At 46.2% G+C, this 18,701-nt stretch overlaps 1 protein-coding gene across 10 annotated transcripts in view; it reads left to right on the forward strand.

The window, feature by feature from the left end:
- Rbp6 (RNA-binding protein 6) overlaps positions 1–18,701 on the forward strand; it is a 196,340-nt gene that overhangs the window by 109,599 nt on the left and 68,040 nt on the right. For 9 of the 10 annotated variants that reach the window (XM_065299877.1, XM_065299876.1, XM_065299883.1 and 6 more), the window contains one exon: positions 4,282–4,323. In XM_065299877.1, the coding sequence (XP_065155949.1) occupies positions 4,282–4,323 (42 nt within the window). Of the gene's footprint in view, positions 1–4,281; positions 4,324–12,459; positions 12,640–18,701 lie in introns of those variants that run through there. The other variant, XM_065299885.1, reaches the window with a different exon arrangement.

The following is an 18,701-nucleotide window of genomic DNA, read 5'->3' on the forward strand; positions in this document are numbered from 1 at the left end:
TCACTTGGGTTCTTGGACATGTGGGTAAAATTGTGCGCACACGCACGATGCGGGTAACGGGCGCAGTAAGCCAAGCGGTAAATACGTGCCATGTCCCTGTCTCTTACGCCCGCCGCCCGTAATAGCAACCTGGTGGCCTGGAGGTGGTTTGCCTCCCGTGCCTCATTAGTGCACGAGTCGCGAGCGCGTTGTGAAAACGAACCGAAATCGTATGCGCCGCGGCGCGGGCGACTAAAGTGGACTCGTTCGCGTTTTGGTTGGCATATTCTTGAATCCGGAATTATCCGATACCGCATTTCATTCGATCCCGCCCGGTAATTGGATAAAATAATTGAGAGACAGCGTATGGGGATGGATTGGACGGAAAAACTGGTCGTTCATGTCTTATATTTTTTTATTTAGACAGACAATTTCATTAACTTTTGTATAAGTAAATTAATCATTGTTTTAGACCTGAAAAAATTAAAGAATAATGATGCAATTTTTTATAATTTTGTTATTAAATAACCACCCTGTATATTAAAAGTGGAAGCCAGAAGTGAGTGTCCCACTAGCGCAAATGGTCGAACAACTGAAGCGTGTATCAATTTGAAAACCCACACTCGTAAAAAAATAACGAACGATCACGAGGGAGGACTGAAAATCGAGCGAAATTAAATTCTTCCGCTGTATTTGAATAGGATATTATTTCAATTATCAGATACACATTTGCAATCTAGTTCTTTTTTTCATTTCTGTTTCGTTGTCGCCGCAGCCAATGCGCGAATGTCCTCAGCCGAAAGGATTGAAGGGATTCTAGTTCGCACTTTGCGCCACTTGTGCAATTCTACAATCCAGCCTCCTCTCGACGCTAGAACAAATGTAGTCCTCTTGTCGCCGCTGCCACCAACGCCGCCGCCGACGCTCCACTCCACACGCGCTTGTCGTCGTCGTTTTTAATTGTGAGGTTCGCCTCGCTTGCCAACCGACGAACCTCCGCAAAATTTAATTTGTTGTTTGTTGTCGCTTGTTATGTTCGCCTGTTGTGCTCTCGGTTTGAAAATGCACTCGCGTTCGTGCGTCGCAAACGAGTGGAAGCAGGACGATGCTGGTGGTGGTGGCGGCGGCGTAAAACAGGAAGAGGCGACATCGCCAAAGAGCGGCGTCATTGCGGTTGGTGACTGCTAACTGTCACGCTCATAATCTGCCCTGCGTTTTGCCCTCGCACACACACACACACACACTGATACGAACAGTGACAATCAACTTCGCACAAGTTTGCGTCTGCCCACCGTTTGTACCTACTATGATAATCCACGCGGAAGTGGGCAAAAACCATCGAGATTGTCATACGGACAAGCAGTGAACAAATTAGATTCGTTAATGTAAATAAATTGATACCTGCAGCGAGCTAGCTGGATTAGTTTGCGGATGTGGAGGCGCCGGGCATTCGGACGCGTCGATAGTAAGTTTGGAAAAAGTTTACGCGCCCCCGAACTAAACAACAATTGATGAGTGTTATCTTGGCGGATAGAAGTCTTAAAGTTAAAATTACGATTAATGAATCGACGCTTTCTTCGTATTTTTGCCGAAAGCAAAGATATACACATATAACGGTGGCGAAAGTTTTTTTTGCAGCTTTCTTCTTTTTTTGTTTCCATTCTACATTATCAGCACTTTGCAAGGCGTCGACGACTCACTCCCGCGTGTGGTCGGCGGCGTGGGGTTTTGTTGTGCTCGCAAATAACAAATTGCCGTGGAATTTCCAACGCTGACGATTCGCGCGCAAAAGGGGGAAATCGTATTACCTTAATGGCATTCAGCGAGTAATAAAAATTTAACAAACCTATCTTTTCGCTCGCGACGTCGACCATTGTCGCGATTGCATTGTGCAAGAAGCGGCGACCGAACCTTGCCTCGTATTTCTCGAGGTAACATTTTCGCATCAAACTAACTAAGGCGAGCGTCTTCATTCATTTTTAGTTTCTCGGCGCGCGCACTAAATTTTATTATTATATTTTAATTTTGGAACGCGGCCGGCTGGAAACAAGAGATAACCTAAATTAAATTGAAATCATTATGTTACTTATTCCGACGCCTGCTTCCACAAGCTCTCTCGTTGTCGTCGTCGGCTGCTGGGTACTTTTTTCCCATTCACCTTCCACTCATATTCATTCCCATCGCAATTTCGCTCTTGCGTCTTTTCCTGTTCCGTGTGCGAGAGTGTATGTACTCGACTCGCAACGCACCGGCAATTTTTACATTTATATTATTTTTATCGCGAGTTGCCGCCAGTCTCCACGTTAATAGGCTAAATAAAAATGTCTTTTGGCATTTCAAATGAGAAATAAAACAAAATACCACCGCGGTAATGCATTACATTTTGCGGCATTGGCGTTGAAAACTCGTAAAAGCGATTTGGTGAAGACCCAAAATTAATGATTTTTTTTCACCCTGGTTCGAATCGAACATGGACCATTGAAAAGAAAAAAGGGGTAGCACACGGACAACGGCAACAATTGTTTCGTGTCTCATTGTAGGCTGGGTGAGGTGGACTTTGGAGTTTTGGACTCTTGGAGCGTGAACGCAATGAATGAAGCGACCGACCCCGACGCGGTTTTCGCTTTCGGCGCCCCCATCCAGCCAGGTCCAGGTCCACCGGGCGACGACGGGTGGGTTACAAAAGGACTGCTCTTTCGTTAGTTCTGGTAAAGCACACCATGGCCGGGCGGCTAGCTCAGCCTCGTTGACTTATGGCCCTTATTCATGAGGACTGCCCCATTACCCTTCGGTCCAAGGCTCGAGGCATTGCTCTGCACACGCGATTTTCACAGAAGTCACGCGTTCTTGTTAAGCTGATTTAAACAGCGTGGGAAAAGCGAAAAGTCAAGGACGTTTTCAAACACACAGCAATAATAGCAACATTGACATCAGACAAGCGAATGTTGTCATTAAAAATCAACTTTTTTAATTCAATACATGATTCTGCCTCCGCATCGCTGCGCTTTTAACGTTATTACAGCCATACCACTGCATGGGCCTTTTTTTCTGCCCGGTACGGTCCAACAACTGGAATAATTTGATTACAAGCAAAGTCCTCCCTTACGCACTCCCCAGTTGCCTATTACCTGGCCATACCGACACGACATGTATGCGTTTGTGGGTCATCGTTACAGGTAGAAAAAAGAGCGTCGTTTCAAATCGCTGTCTCACCTTGTCGTTCTGAGTGTGCGGACGAAACGAGGTTATAAAAGATGAAAACTATAAATTGAAGTGTAAGCACTTTAGTCTCTGTTTTCCCGGCGTGGCGATTGTCAAAAAGTGGAAAGCGTAATTGCGGAGCCGAAGCCGTGAAACCAATCATGTCTTGATGGAATTGAACTGTACGGGCGGAAGACCCGCGCCGTCGGGCGATCTATAGAGACTTGACTCTCGGCGACTCGTCCGATCGCGCTCGCCCAGAGGCGGCGGCAGCGACTCGCTCTTTCCATCGCTCGCTTTGCGGCCCTTACGTTCAGACGTGTGCGGAGCGGAGCGTGTAACTTTCCACCCTGCCGCCTTGCCGCCTGAGCTCCCAATGTATCTATCTGGCGTTCGACGTTTTCCGCGGGGTTCATATAGAGTTTCGCACAATTCGTTTTCTCATCTTTTCCGTCCCCCGGCAGCCAATGCACCAGTAAAAGTCTCGCTCAGTGCGTACGATCGTCATCCTGCTTCTTCCCATGCGTCTCTATTCCAGGATATAGAATAGGGTTCGACGTCAGGATGTATGTGTGGGTGGTTGGCAATCGATAAATCAACGCCGTGTGCGTTACGTACTCGCCCACTAGCGAATGTAGAGCCTTAAACGTCGCCAACGAGCGCGATATCGTTAATTTTAAGATGTGTTGCAAACTGTCCCGTTTTCGGACTTTGATTGTCATGTTTGTTTGCGTCCTGGGTGACTTCTTCTTGGAGTCATTGCAGGCGAACTTTAAACGACTTTTTTTTCGGATTTTTTTGCGCAACGCAACAGAGCGGCAACGCATTTTCGTGCGGTTAGATGTTGTTTGCCTCTTCAGACTTATGCGTGGGATCAACTGCTTTCTTTTGATTGCCCATAATACCACTATTAGAAGCCGCGGCGGAAGGAAATGGAATAGAATAATTCAAGCAATTCGTTTATTCGTACTCGTAAAACAAGCGGAATAATTAAGGACGCGGCTCCCTATTTTTATTTACTTTTATACCCTTTTCGTCCTGTATTTTGCCTAATTTCGTATACTCGTTTTCTAATAGCCTACATGCTTGTTTTGATTACAGATAGACCCAAAAGTAGCGTTTCCAAGGAGAGCACACCCAAAGGTAAGATTTATTTAATTCTTTTTCTTCGAAATTGTTCGTTTCTTTATGGCAATTGATGGCATTTTTCTGATACAAATTTAAAAGAAAAAATGTTTGTGATGCGCGTCTTGGGTATTATACCGGGACGAAAAGTACTTGACGCGCTTTCAAATATTAATTCTGCAATTACCGGTTTTATTCAAACGCTGCAGCGTGAATGACACGTCGGCGGCACGATGCTTACATGCATATCAACATGCGCTTAATGTGCGAAGCGAACGAGGAGCCAGAGCCACAGCACAACAGAAAAAAAAACGCAAACGTTGCGAGAAAGACGTAGTTAGGTGGGCGTACAGCGCCAGGACCATACTACCTAGTAGCCGCTAGTTAACGAGAGAAGTTGCGAATTTTAATTATGCAGGCCTCATTTCGTGCGGCGCTCATATCGCGCACCGAGCGACCCCTGTGTGTATATTTGCATACAGCACTTGTGCGCGCGCTGAAAAAATCGCGAGGAATTAAATCGTAATTGCTGGATAAATTATTCGCTAAGTGCAAATTAAATGAATGTCGAATACGTAATTGATTTTATTTTCGTGTCGGCAACGGCGGCAGCGCTTTAATTGGCGATTTTCACGAGTTTGATGACGATCGAAATTGATGTTTGCTCACAAGACAAAAACGCACGAAATGCTAATATAGCTCTCGGTTGGAGATCTTCAGCTGTGTGGTGCCGAGTAAGGAATCGCTACGCCTGTGCGTCAGCTCGCTTCTCGAGACTGCGATTTAATGAGCATGAAATCCAAATGGTAATTTGATTTGGACTTAATTATCGCGGTGCGAGCGGCTTCTTCGCGCCTCCGCTCCCCCATGTCGTTTTCTTGCGCGCGCGCGCGCTCGTCATTTTCATCTGCCGCGATTCGCTGGTGCCTGAAGAAAACATCCACTCCGTCATGCGATTCTTCGGATTCGCGAACCTCTTAAATATCACTTTGAGCGAGTACTCCTGGCATTGTGTGCAGCGAACGGAACACGGCGGCAACATCTGCTAATGTCAAAACGATGGCGGATGGAAACAATGCCCAAACGACGTCTCGATTTATGCCATCCGGAAAAGTACGCTCCACTTGCAGTGTGTGTGCGCGCACAGGATGTCAGCAATAGTTTAATTAAATCGTAACGCGAATCGTCTGACATTTTGAGTATAGGATCAAAATTTTCGAGTTGTTGCTCAAATTGTCAATGAGGCTTTGCATTTGCTTATCGCTTGAGTGATTTCTCCGCAGTGCAGTTTTGGCTCTGTTTTGGTTGTGTATGCATAGATCGGAGGTATCCTACTGCTCGGGTGGGAGTTTTCGTATTTAGATTTTAGTTGGAACACGTAAGAGGCGGTGCCAGGATACCGAATTCCCTGATCTATGAACGTCTGCACGCGTTTCGCGGCCGCGCAATTGCTCAACTGGATGTGCATATTATGTGTCGCGCTAATCAAGCATTTGCCTAATTACGTGCGATATTTTTCCCGTTGCCGCACCGTATCAAATCATTGCATCGCGTGCGGCAACCGTTTGCTTGCGCTTTTTTGTTCGCGTATTAATTTTTTATCATAAAATTACCATCTGATGATTTCAGCGAGCGAGTTGAGTTGAGTTGAGTTGCGCTTTTCGTGCGACCGATCTCTCATTTTTCATTTCGTTTCGTTGCAAATTCAATTTGGATACACAAGTTGGCCGGGGCGCGCACACATACTAACCCATACATATGTTCAGAATATGTAGCTAACGAACGAAACGACCGAAAGTAATTTTCCTGTACGGTACCTGCGATTCCAGCGCACACGATGCGGAAAAGGTAACTCGGCCATTCGGCCTATCCCATTGCTCTTTGATGTTTTCTTAAATATATAAATCTTTTGATCGGACATTTTATGGCTTCAAAATATGTTTACTATCGCGAGCGAGCCAGCGTCGAGGCAGAATCAATACGCCCCACGGACGATTTCTCTTCTGACTACCCGTTCGCTTTAGGCTCGAAACTTTTACCGATGCTTATCCACCACTCCAGAGAAAAAAACCGAACGCCTGCTTGCTACATTCTCAAGGCGAAAAAATAGCGAAAAACATTCGCATAAATCTGTTTTCCGGCTCACGTTTCTATTAGCTTTCTCAGATCGCAGGTAATTAAAGCGGTTGTTTACCGCACAAGCCCAATACGCGTTTGACCGAGACAAGACTTCCGTCTAGACGATGTCTTGCTGTGCGACGAGGAGATGCTATTTTACACGTCCCTGAATATCAATTCGATTCGAACTTAAGTGAAGTATTGATAACTTGATCCGCCTGAGAACGACGGATGCAATATAGCGGAGCCGTCACAGCGCCGATTCCGATTCCCTCGAGTCGAACCGGCGCGACGTCGATTGCTCACCGGTCGCCGGGACATTGAGTGTGTGCGCGCCGGAAGACAGCCGACATGCAATTGCGCTTCTTCCACTCAGTCTCACAATGCCGCCGACAATAAGTATTTCGAATGGCGGCGCTGGCGGTATCGATAAACAGCGCATCGCTTGTAAATATAAATCAAACGCGGTAATGGCGCTGTCACATACACATAACCTCTGTATTTGCATTTTTTACTTGACCACTCATTGCTAGATGGTGCTACTGTGTACCTAAAGATAATTTAACTCTCTGTGGGGAAATAATTGCGTTCGCCGATGTTGTTTACGTGCGCGGCACTAAATCATCAAGTACGAAAGATAAAAATATCTTGTTTCTTAATAATTATGCAAATAAGAACGGCGTTGAAAAGCTGTGGACGCGAGTTTCCGGCGCGCGCGGTTGCCCGCCGCGTCAAAAAATATATTAATGAAACAAAAAAACCGCAGACATAACTTGCACCCGCTGCTTTAATCATCGCGGCTGGAAACTAAAAAAATGCGCCACATTTCGGACGTTTAACTTTTAAAAAAGATTAGGAAATGATAAATGTCGCTTTTTACTTGTTTGCGTCGGGGCGAGGCGGGGCTATCTCTATCTTGCAAAATAAAGCCCCACTTGTGGTCCAAACAACTAACTGAATGATGGTGCTGTGCCGCCGGAGCGGACGACTATTTTCCATAAAGGAAAGCGGGATTCCGCAACCCCTCTTGCCACCACTGCCGTACCGCACATATAGACGGGCGGCAGTCGCGGTCCTTAGTCGTCGCCGCCACCACTGCCGTCGTCGCGCTGCGTCCTAATGTACACATCAAACATAATTTCTTCGGGACGTTCCGGACACTCGTTCCACGAGATGAATATGCATGCACCGCGTTCCCGGAGCTACCGCCGCCGTCGCTGCTGAACGGAACTAATGAATTCCGAATTGAAAAGATTCGGGCAGCGCCAAAGTTGGACGAAAATTTCGCATGAAAGCTCCCACTTCCGATGCCTTAACACCATCGTCGGTTATTAATTATACGCGCGAAGCAAATGGGCAGAACGGGACAATTACGTTCGAAAGTCGCAGCGTTTTTCTGGACTTCTTCCAGTTCTTCATTAATACGAAAGACGGCGCGGCGCAAATTATGTGTTACATTATAATTTCCAATGCGTCGAGTCGAGTGGAAAATCTGCAGACGCATTAGGACTGGAAATTGAATGTACTATACCAGTGGGAGAAACGATGGCGTTCGATAAAGTGGCGGATTAGTTTCTCAGAATGATTCACCACACTTTATTCAAGTTATTGCTTTAATTAAGCGGTCGAACCGAATGCCGAACGCCAGCCGATAACTAGCAGAGTGAAACGATTCTTGGTGTTGTAGAGTGTGGGTGTCGTAAGCTGGCGAAAAACGCCGCTTGCTTCATGCGTGTAACCGACGCCCGGTGAACGAGTATATCGAGCAGAAAACTGCGGCTTCGTCGCGGGGCGAATTTCTTCTTTGTGCGTTATTATCCCGCCGGCCCGAAGTATTTTGCCCCCCAATGCCGTTAGGCAAGGGATAATATATTGGATGTGTAGGGTTTTGTCTACGTGGACGCACGATCTAATTTATAGGATCGCGGGATTTTTCCGTTCTACAGACATTGGACCTCAATATTCATTCAATAGGCCCACGCATTTTCTGAGACGCTTTGAGGATGGTACCTTCATTTTGCATTGGCGATTTGCCGATGAAAATTTTTGTCTCTCCGATCCCACCTTTACCACCGCAAAGCAAAGCGGCTCTAATCCGAAATGTGGCGTTGGGCAGAGATTCAGATAACTGAATCAGCGGAATAGAGCCATTCATCTTTTTAAATACGGGACGCAGCTTTATCCCCGCCGAGGTCGATGTGCACACCCGGGGCCCCGCAGCCGTGAACCGGGCGCTTTAGTTGTTTTGTTCTTCCTTTATTGATGAAAATTACCTAAAACCTTGTGTTACACGTTGCCCATTACTCGATCTCCACACGCGGGGATTCACCTTCCAGCTGGCGGTGTTGCTTGAATATTTCCAGTGTTTCTTAGATTTGTGTGTTGGCCCGGCGTTCGGTGTCCCTGCGAGCTGGCGCGCGCGCCAGTATTTGCACAGTGCCCGTTTGGCGCCCGTATCTTCTCGCCGCCGACCGAACCGGCCAGCTGTTCCCCCGTTCTCGCCCGGGCTCTGGTTTATTGTGTTTTGTAATCAGAGCAGCCGGTGTTTTATTAGCGGTAGTAATTCGCGCAACGGCTGCGGCTCGTAAGAACCGCTGATATATTGACTTTATTGACTACATTGTTACATAGTTATGGCCAACTCACAACACACGCTCACTTACCCTTACAAATACATACACACCCACGCATGTGTACACGCACGAGGGCACCCACGCGAACACCCACCAACACGCGAGCGGACCGTAAACTTCTCCGGCGCGGCGCGCGTTCGTTTCTTCGTCCTTCGTTCCGGGCGCATTCGATGGATAGGAAACGTAGGATAGATGGAAACCCAACCGAACGTGAAACGGTTGGAAACTTAGCGTCGTGTATGGTAATGGTGAACTTAGTTGTTTGATCGATACACAACAATTTTGTCTATTGCGTTCGCGTGTCGACGTACAATATTCTCCACCTTCGGGCACAATTTCACCTTAACTTCGTCGATGGATGGACGAATGCGAACGGAACCGTTCTCGAAAGAAACCAGACGCAACCGAAGTGAAATTTCATTTGCGAAGCAAATTACCTCGATACCCCATAAACAATTTAACGCAATGGGAATTTGCCAAATAAGTAATTGATTTCTTTGTTTTTCTTGAATGTGGTATGACGTAATGGTTTTTTGCGTTTTACCGTGTATGGTACGCACATATAGCGCAGCGCGGTGTGTTATCGAGGAAAGATTTCCCCGCAGCAACTCAGTAAATATACGGCTCCATTGCCGCGCTCGTATATCCGCCGCCAAGTGCGGCTAAGCTTTTGCATCTGCAGGAATGGAATTAGGTAATATATTGCCGTGGAAAGGAAGGTTTAGCTCCAGCGCGGAAATTTCCACGCCCGGCCAAGTTTGCAAGTTCGCGCAACGTGCGTACATCGTCGTTGTGGAGAAAAATTGAATTTTTCTAACTTTCCCAGCAAAACGCGCAGTAACTAATTTCGTGACCTTTTGCAAGCGACAATAACGAACTCTCGTTCCGGCCGTCGCCGGCTTCGATTACATGCGCGCACGCTGGCGTCTTGAGATACGACGATGCCGATAACAATGACCATTAGACCATAAAATTGGAACCTTAGCACATGAATATATAATTTAATAGAGACGACGTTGCGCTGCACGCTGCTCTCGGCGGGTCGCTCTAACTCACTCCCGAGGCGCGAGACTATCCTGCTGGCTGGCGCAGAGATATTTACCCGATCTCGAGGGATTATTAACGATAATTTAAATTGGTATGCCCGGCGTTCCGTATCAAGTTTCCAGTTTTTTTTTTCAAACTTTTTCCTTCCATCGACGACGATATTTCTGGTCTACGAAGAATCTGCTTCGTGTCGAACAGACAAGCAAATGATGGTGAACGCCAGTGGGAAGCGGGTTGTGGGGAAAAGGTGCAGTTTTCTCAAAACCAAAGATCCGCGTACGTGCCGCGCATCGTTAACTAGCTCCGGCGGCTGGGAATTTTCTATGACCTTGGGCAGTTTTCACGGTGTTGGTGTGTGCGTTTTATGTGGTGCACGGAGTCGGGACTTCTTTTTATTCCACGAAATATAGTAGGTTACACCGACCAACACACGAAACGAGTGTTCCGTTTTCGCCCCGTTGACTTTCTGTTTTTATTTTCGTTTCGTGGAACATTTTGCGTCACAGTGAGAAATTGTAAGGACTTGCATTGGGAATCGGGTGACGGGAAGCTGGGTGCATTTATATTTCACTTAGTTTCAATTGGATTAGTTAGAATGGGAGGTTACGATATTTGTAGATGTTTTTCGACGAGCTTATTCTCGAGTAAAACGAGTAGATTTACTTCTGCTCATCTGTGCAGCGCTACGTGCGATGCAATTTGTATACGAGTTGAAATTTCGTCCGGATTTTCTCTCTGTGGCACGTCGGTGCTTAACTTAAAAAGGAAAATCATTTCCTTTTATACGCAATTTTTACGTGCAACGTTTTTATTAATAGCCGCATGTCTCGGAGAAAAATTCACACCTTACGCGCGCGGCGGCGAGATGCGAAGGTGCGCGTGCCCCTATCCGTTTTATCTCTCTTTATTTAGGTGTGTGTGTGCGCCACCCCCTCAGCCTTCGAGGCGCCGGCGTTCCTTTCGGCTGTGAATATTAAGACGCGCGATAATTTCACTTCAAAGCGAAGCGCTAAGGCGGCGCGCGGAGCACACACAACGTTTTCGGAGATTTTATAAGGAATATTTAACATATTTTATTACTCAAAAAGCTTTTCTGTTTTTTTTCCTCTACTCGGGCACCGAGAATTTACCTTGCAAGAAAAACACCGTTTTATGTTCAACATTGTAATCGCGCCGCATTGAAATTTTAACTTAGCTGCAGGCCTGCATGTTCAACACGGTGTACGCGTGTATTATTGCTAATTTTTTCTTTTCACACATTGCTTTTTAACTCAGTCTACACAAGGGGGCGCTGACGGGTACGCCGCGCCATTTTTCATGTTTTCTGCATCCTAGGCGCGACGAGCAATTCATATCTGCATTGTGTGCATGGAGGCATTGTTCCGACGGACGGGCCGCCGCGCATTTACCCAGTTTCTGCGAAATAAGCAAAGCGAAGTTATTAGCGAAATGTGTGCGCGATGAATACGCGCTCCCTCCGACAAACACCGTAGGGGCACGTGCTGCAAGGGGTGATTTTCAGCGCGCCAGGCAGAAAAAAACAACACGCATCTTGTGTTGTGTGCAAGCAGGTGAAGCGAAGTCGTCTGCTGCATGCATTTGAAGTAATGTTCTGCTGATAGGAGAAGCTCTGACAGTCTGGTGTTCTGTTTCTCTGGTATCTGGTTGCGGTAGGAAAAACAAGCCATAATATAAAAAAAATGTTGCATTACATTCATGCGTTTATATTTAATGACCTGGCGTACTTGTGGGTGTGAAATTAAGACGTGGGGAGGCAAACGTTTCCAACTTGCGGTAGAATTTAATTAATAACCAAAGCAATACCAATTATTCAATTCCTAATTTCAATGTTTGGTCGGCGGTGCGAGGATTGCGAGGGTTCGACGGGTTATCGACGGAAACTCTAAACTATTCAGTGTATTAATCGCCGCGTTATTAATAGATTTAAGACAGCGGCGTTCGAACGCATTGTGAGTTAATTAGATTTAGAGGTGGATTTATATCTGCGCCGATATTTTGTAATAAAGAGAAGCCAACCGGTCGCGTGCCCCCAGCGAGCGGATCAGTATTTTAATAAGAGCGTTAGATGCGCGACGAAAAGGAGTTGAGATTAGGTAAAAATCCGCACGAAGAGGGTCTGAAGAGTGCACACGCAAGTCTGTCAAATATTAGGCCTAAAGGGAAAGATGTGCGATGGATGCGCGCGGGGGTGACCGCCGCGGCGCCATCGGGCGATCCGTCGTCATGGCGACCGGCCGGAGCGCGCCGACGAGCGCGCGCCGCCTCGCGAGCCGCCGCCGCGGCCGCCGTCGTCGGCCGGTGGCGGCGCGCTTCCCGCCATTCCGCGTTACGTCGCGCACTCGCTAGGGTCACGTGTAGGCAGCTCGCGCGTGCGACGACTCCACACAGCTAGCTCCACTCAGTCCTGCTGAAACCCGCCACCCGGGCAACGGAGAGCTCTATATTACGCCCGCGCCCGACCGTCGATATATACGACACGCACCCACCGCCGTCGCTGCCGCCGAACGACGTCAACGTAAGTCTTTTTTAACCCATTACAACACCCGCTTCTTCATTTTCACCATCGACGAAAAAACTGAAAATTTTCACCGGCCGACGGAAAATAACACACATCGAAACGCTTAATCGCTGGGAAAAACAACTTCGTGCAAATTTACGCGAAAAAGTACATCGTACGAACGTCGAACATCAAAGCGATTTTTTTGCGGAAGCAAACGCAACGCAATCAATCGCCGCCTTCGCATAAAAATTCACACGACGACGAGTAATCAAACAGTGAGTGCTTTTTCGTTACGTTTTTTTCATTTTATTTTTGATTTTCCCATGGTGTGCATGTGCGTGTGTTGCTCTGTGATTTGTGCGAGGGGATTTATTTCGGTGGCAGTGCGATTTGGCAACTCATTCATAAATTTCACCCGACGGATGAAATAAACAAATTACTTTTATCGCGCTGCTGTGCGTACCGTACCGCCGTGACAATTACCTACGTACGCCTCGCAATTGAAAAACAAACAATTGAAACTTTATAATCGGACTACCTTTTCGTTAGGCAAATAGAAAACGGCTTGGCGAACGCGATATCGCCGACTAGCAGACATCCAACCGCAAAACGAGGGACCTAGGAGTGTGTGTGTGCGCGCTACTTACGTTTTGCTTAATCTAATTAGCTTCCACTCGGTGCTGTGGTGTAAATAATGAACGTGTGCGATGCGCAAAGTGCCAAAGTGCATGATACACACACCACGCTAAAGGATTTATTATTTTTTCGATCGGAAAAATGAAAATTCCTGCTGTGTTCAGTGATTTACATGTTTTTTTTTATTTGACACACACTATCATATATTGATCTTTAATTACATGTTTTAATACGTCCGCAACGAGCGAATAAAATGAACCATTATTATTAATATGTTATTAGTTTGGTGCGACGTGCCCGCGTTTCGTGTTTTGTGTATCGAGGCATGCGAGCAGACGATGTGGCTACCCCTAATGGAATTTTTTATTTATTCGACGAACGCAGTCGAAATAACACACGGCGATGAAAACCCAAGACCTGCAAGTCGCGTCTGATAGGTTTTTTGTTCACAGTGTCCTATTGTTGGAAATCGTTAGCATGCCCTTACGAAATTCCCAATTTATTTAATCGCGCGGTCGTTAAACGCGCTAGCGCTCCAATCTCTATTTTCGATCAGTGCCGCCTCGTGAGTAAAACGCTTTGATTTTACTTTTATTTCCGGTTCGAGCGACGATGTTTGTATATGAGAAGTTTTGCTTTCAATTTCAATTAATTAAAGTTAAAACTTATTCGGTAGGTAACTTGTAAATGAATGTTTTCGTTGTATGCCAGTGGTAAAAGGTTTCGCCCTCTGGCAACACTATAAGATTCGTTCTGCGATTTCGAATCGATAGTCGTTTTTATTGTCGAAAAGTTTTCGACTTTAATACGATATTCGTTTTGGATCACAAAGCAATGTTTGCCCATTTGTTATTCGGTATGTTTTCACGAGGTTTATGCTTTCTTACATCGTGGCCGGCGACCGCCGGCATTCACGTCGCTCCTCTTTTTGCCACCGTTTCGAATTCGAAATATTTATATACATCCTAGCTCACCGACGTTGCCGGCTCGCGCACACGTTTGTTGTCGCCGGTTTTCCGCCCGAAACATTTTCGAGCGTCTCCGGAACGAGCGTGCAAACATTTCGACAATACATTCCGGCATGTTATTTCACCTTTTTCGCCGTGTGCAACTTTCAATGCGCTTTCGTATCACTTACGTGAATATTTTCACATCGATTTCCGGTTTGCAGTTTTCTTTTTATTTTATTAACGTATATCTGTATAAATATTTCTTTTCTGTTTTTGTCTTACAACTTTGGAAAGCGGCGAAATATTGAAGGGGAGATAATTCGCATGGGGGACGGTGATTGTGGCGGCGGCGCCTTGGCTCACTTGTATTCATGTGCATTGCACGGCATAAAAATGACGAGGGCAATCTCTTAAGGATTTATTTACGAGGGCCGAATATAAGTTAATTCCATTATTGTTCTATCTGCTCCCTTTTATGCCGCCGCCGTCGTTTATATCACAACAAGAGGAGCCGCAGAAACGGCGGCACCCTCCTTGACTTCTGGCCTCGGAAATGTAATTCAACGGTGCTTGATGTTTGGTCCTGGCATTGTAAGCGCGAGCGTCGAGTGAAAAGAGGAGACGCACAGCGCGGAAATGAGCTCGGTGCAATTAAATTCAGCTAAACCAAAACCGAATGTGTTTCAAAGGTCGCCTTCCTGGTTGAAATCGGGCGGTAGGCATTTTTCGCACTCCGACCGAAACCCGCCTAAAGTTTGTTATTTATGTAAGAAAGATCTTGGACGCAGGGTCCCGAAGATTTGTAGGGCTGGTAGATCGCAGAAATAGAAAGGTGGTCGCCGTGCGAGAGGGTTTTAGCGCAGCACCGAACTACACCGAATACCGAAAAGACCTTTCCCTTGCTGTGTGTGGAGTGTCCTCTCTGCTCACACTTTCCTCTCGTCCTTGGAGTTTATCTTATGTATATGCGGCGCTTAGTCGCCGGGTGTGTAATATGTGTGTATGTGGGATTGCTCCAAGTTTCCGAATAGTTCGTTCGAAGGTAAACACCCCGACGCAAGCTGCTTACTATCCCAGTTACAGATTAGAACCCCTTCGGGTCATCCTTTTATTGCACATGCTCGCGCGCTTCGAATGGAAGCGAATAACATCGCTGAGAGTGGCATACATTCGATGTAACAAGTACTTTACCAGCGGGCGAGCGAGCGAGTGAGAGAAAACTCCTTTAAACATCATCGCAACACGAGCAACCCCCTGAATAGCGTTTGTGCAGCAAACACCAAGCGGGTGAACAACGCGATTCATATAGGCATTAGCCTGCGTTAATTACCTAGATGATTTGTGTCTTTTTTGGTTTATTTTTCAAACACAGCGCAGGGAGCAAAATTTGATTTCGACTTTTTTTTATTAAATCATCAGTGTAGCGTGCTTTGCAATCATCTCCAAGTAACTCAATATTAAAGAGAGAAAAAAGTTTACGTTTTTGCTGACTTATTATTCCGTGGAGTAACATAATATCATTTTTAATTAATGCGTGCAGAACGCGTACATTGAAATGTGATCTCACGAAAAGTCGCAAAGTTGCCGTTGATAGAGATAATTTTAATTGGATTTTTAGCTTTTTAACAACAAGAAAACAAAGGATTGTGCACCCTGTGACCATTAAAAATAAATAAGTACTCTTTTTTCTGCTGTTAAATCTGCTGAAAATGTTAAATGCCAGAATGAGTAGTATGCAAGTTTGTCTTTTGGGGCGGAAAGCCTCTTGTTAGTTAATGTGCGCGCGCCCTGCGTCGATTATGAGCCGCGCGTGCAAATATTTAAAATGTGTTTGTTTTGGATTTTCGTCTGTTCGCATGTCGCCATATGCATGCAGCGGCGCCGCGCGTCTAATAACGCACTTAGAAAACTCGAGGCAGCGCGCCTGTGATGTGTTTGCTCGTCTACATGCATTAGGGTCGCGATAAGACGCCCGCGATAGATAGGCGGAAAGGCGGTAGCATGGTGGTCGGGGAAGAGTTTTGGATTACTACCGACCGACGACCGACCGACGTACTCGAAAAGTGCGTGTGTGCTCCGGCTTGCAGGGCGCTGCGCGTGTATGGAATGGCATGTAAGGCGTAGATTTACTTTTTTTCTCTGCTTTCGACTCTCGAAAAGTCGTATAGCGGCGGCATACATTCACATGCGGAGTGTGTGAATGTTTGGGTGAGTGTGTGGGGAGCCCAAGAAAGCGGGGAATGTCGGAAAGCTTAAACGACGACGTTTTATCTCGTGGAAAATGTGCTCGACTTGCTCGACGTCGAAGAACATTACGAACCCGTCTTTCTTTTTTAATATTGCGAGCAGCCCCCCGCCGAACTTTCTTGTTTTGCATTCGGGTATTTTATGTGCGGTTTCTTTTTAATACCTAGCCTGGGTTTTTTCAACCATCGCTGAAGTAGTAGTTCGTATTTATCATGCTCCGTCTGCGTGAAATATTTCGCTACAAAAAAAAACACGCAACCGTTAATCTTGAGACTGCTGCTTATTAATTTCTCGTAATTGACGTAACGGCATCCTCGCATCTCGCATCGGATGACCGAGCAAACGAACGTTAGTAACGCTTGAACGCCGCACGCATCAACAGCGCCATCACCACAACTTTTTGTTCACACGCAGTAAGTTGACATAATATTAATTAAAAATTCACCACGATAACAACGCGTGTGTGCACTTGGAAATTCGTCGCAGTCGAAAACTCGTCGAAGATAATAATAATAATACCTTTATAAGCCAGCAGCGATCTGTTTCGCGCGCGTGACGAGTGTAACCCGTTTCGGTTGAGCGACAATTTTCAATAGCTACTCGAATGTACGTCGGGAGATAAGGGCCGGAGGGCGAGCGGCGCGGCGGCAAGCAAATCCCGCTAATGAACTGTGAACCAGATAGCTTTGGTCGATCCCCGCTTGCGTGCGGGCGGGCGGAGGCAGCAGCGGTGGCAGCAGAGTGTGCAGGTATCAGTCGCACCGGCACCACCACTACTACTACCACAGACGCGCTCTTTGCTGGAAAGCCTCTCCTCGAACATAAAGCTTTATTATATTTCGCGCGGTAAGCAACTGCCACTTTGCATACAGGTGCGCACCGCGCGACGAAACAACGCTCGTTATATGTAAAGCGCGTACGCACGCCGCCTCCACACGCAGAATGTTGCGTAACGGCCGCCTCTTCGCAACAAAAACCGCCGTAATCTTGGATTTTATGGGCTCGCGCCTTTTCAACTAAACTGCATTTACTCTTATTGCGTATACAACTTCTAGCACTTGAGACTGAAATTTCGCTCAGGTTTGAATTATTTATGAACAGGTTGGCTCGGCGGTTTTATGAAATTTTACGACAAAACTAAAAATCTTATCGCGACGCAGCCTTAATGTCTAAAAAATCACTTTTGATGTCATTGTGTTGAGCAATATCACATTTTTGTAATGTAACCAGTTTTCCAAAGTGCTTTCCAACATTTTCTTGCCCGGCACTATAGGGCTTCGAATTGTTCTCTGTATGGGCTGTATTTAGTGCTATAAATAGGAAAAGGGCGAAGACGAAAGGCGAAGACGTTGTCGACGCCCGGCGATGATTATAATTTCGAAACAATAAAGCGCCCGAGCCGCGCGATTAAAATTTTCGGGGTGAGACGAGGCGCAGATAATAAAAGCTCCCGCCGCCCCCTCCGGATGAATTATATACGCGCCGCATAGTTGGGGCCTCTTTTTTGTCTATTATTTTCGAATTGTGTTAAGGAACTAATTTTCGCTTTCGAAATTTCCTTCCCTTTTCGCACCATCCGCTCCAAACTTTCCAACCATTTTCGATTTAACAAACTATACAAACAATCGCCCAGCCCAAACAAATTTACCAGCGGAATTATCAAAGTAAACTTTTCTTTTATTAAACCACTAAAGCCATTATCAGCTCGGAATTAAAATATTCATTTTCGCCGTAAGTCGTACGTTCCAACACAAAGTTTCACGCAAGTCTTAATCTTACGATCGCGGCGTTGAGAAAAAAAAAACATAATAAGCCGACCCGCGTGCCGCCCTGCCGTAATTGCTTAATTGGCAAAGCGCGACCGTTTTGCATAGCTAATAAGGCAGCAAATAAAAAAAATTAAAAACGCGTGGAAACAATGTCGAGTGTAATGCACACGCATGTCCGCATACCGTTCATACGAACGTCGGGCACGTGGAATAATGTAATCAGCATGTACTCTCCCTCTCCTGTAAGTGAGGTGTTTGCGTTGCGGGGAACGAGGGCGAGTATCACGACGCGCCGCTGTTGATTTCGAATGTGTGTATTTCATAGCGGTCGATCGCTCGAACGGCGCCCCGCATTAATTAGAGGCCTAACAACCCGTTACGCGAGTCAACTATAATTATATTCAATTTAGCGTTAACTTATCGTATTAATTACGACGTGTCGCACGTGAAATGTATGTTTACACTACTTTCTTAC

Source organism: Atheta coriaria, unplaced genomic scaffold, assembly GCF_025399875.1.
Source record: "Atheta coriaria isolate IRGN ID8LTWV9N9 unplaced genomic scaffold, Caltech_Dcor_3.1 hic_scaffold_3_pilon, whole genome shotgun sequence".
NCBI lineage: Eukaryota > Metazoa > Arthropoda > Insecta > Coleoptera > Staphylinidae > Dalotia > Dalotia coriaria.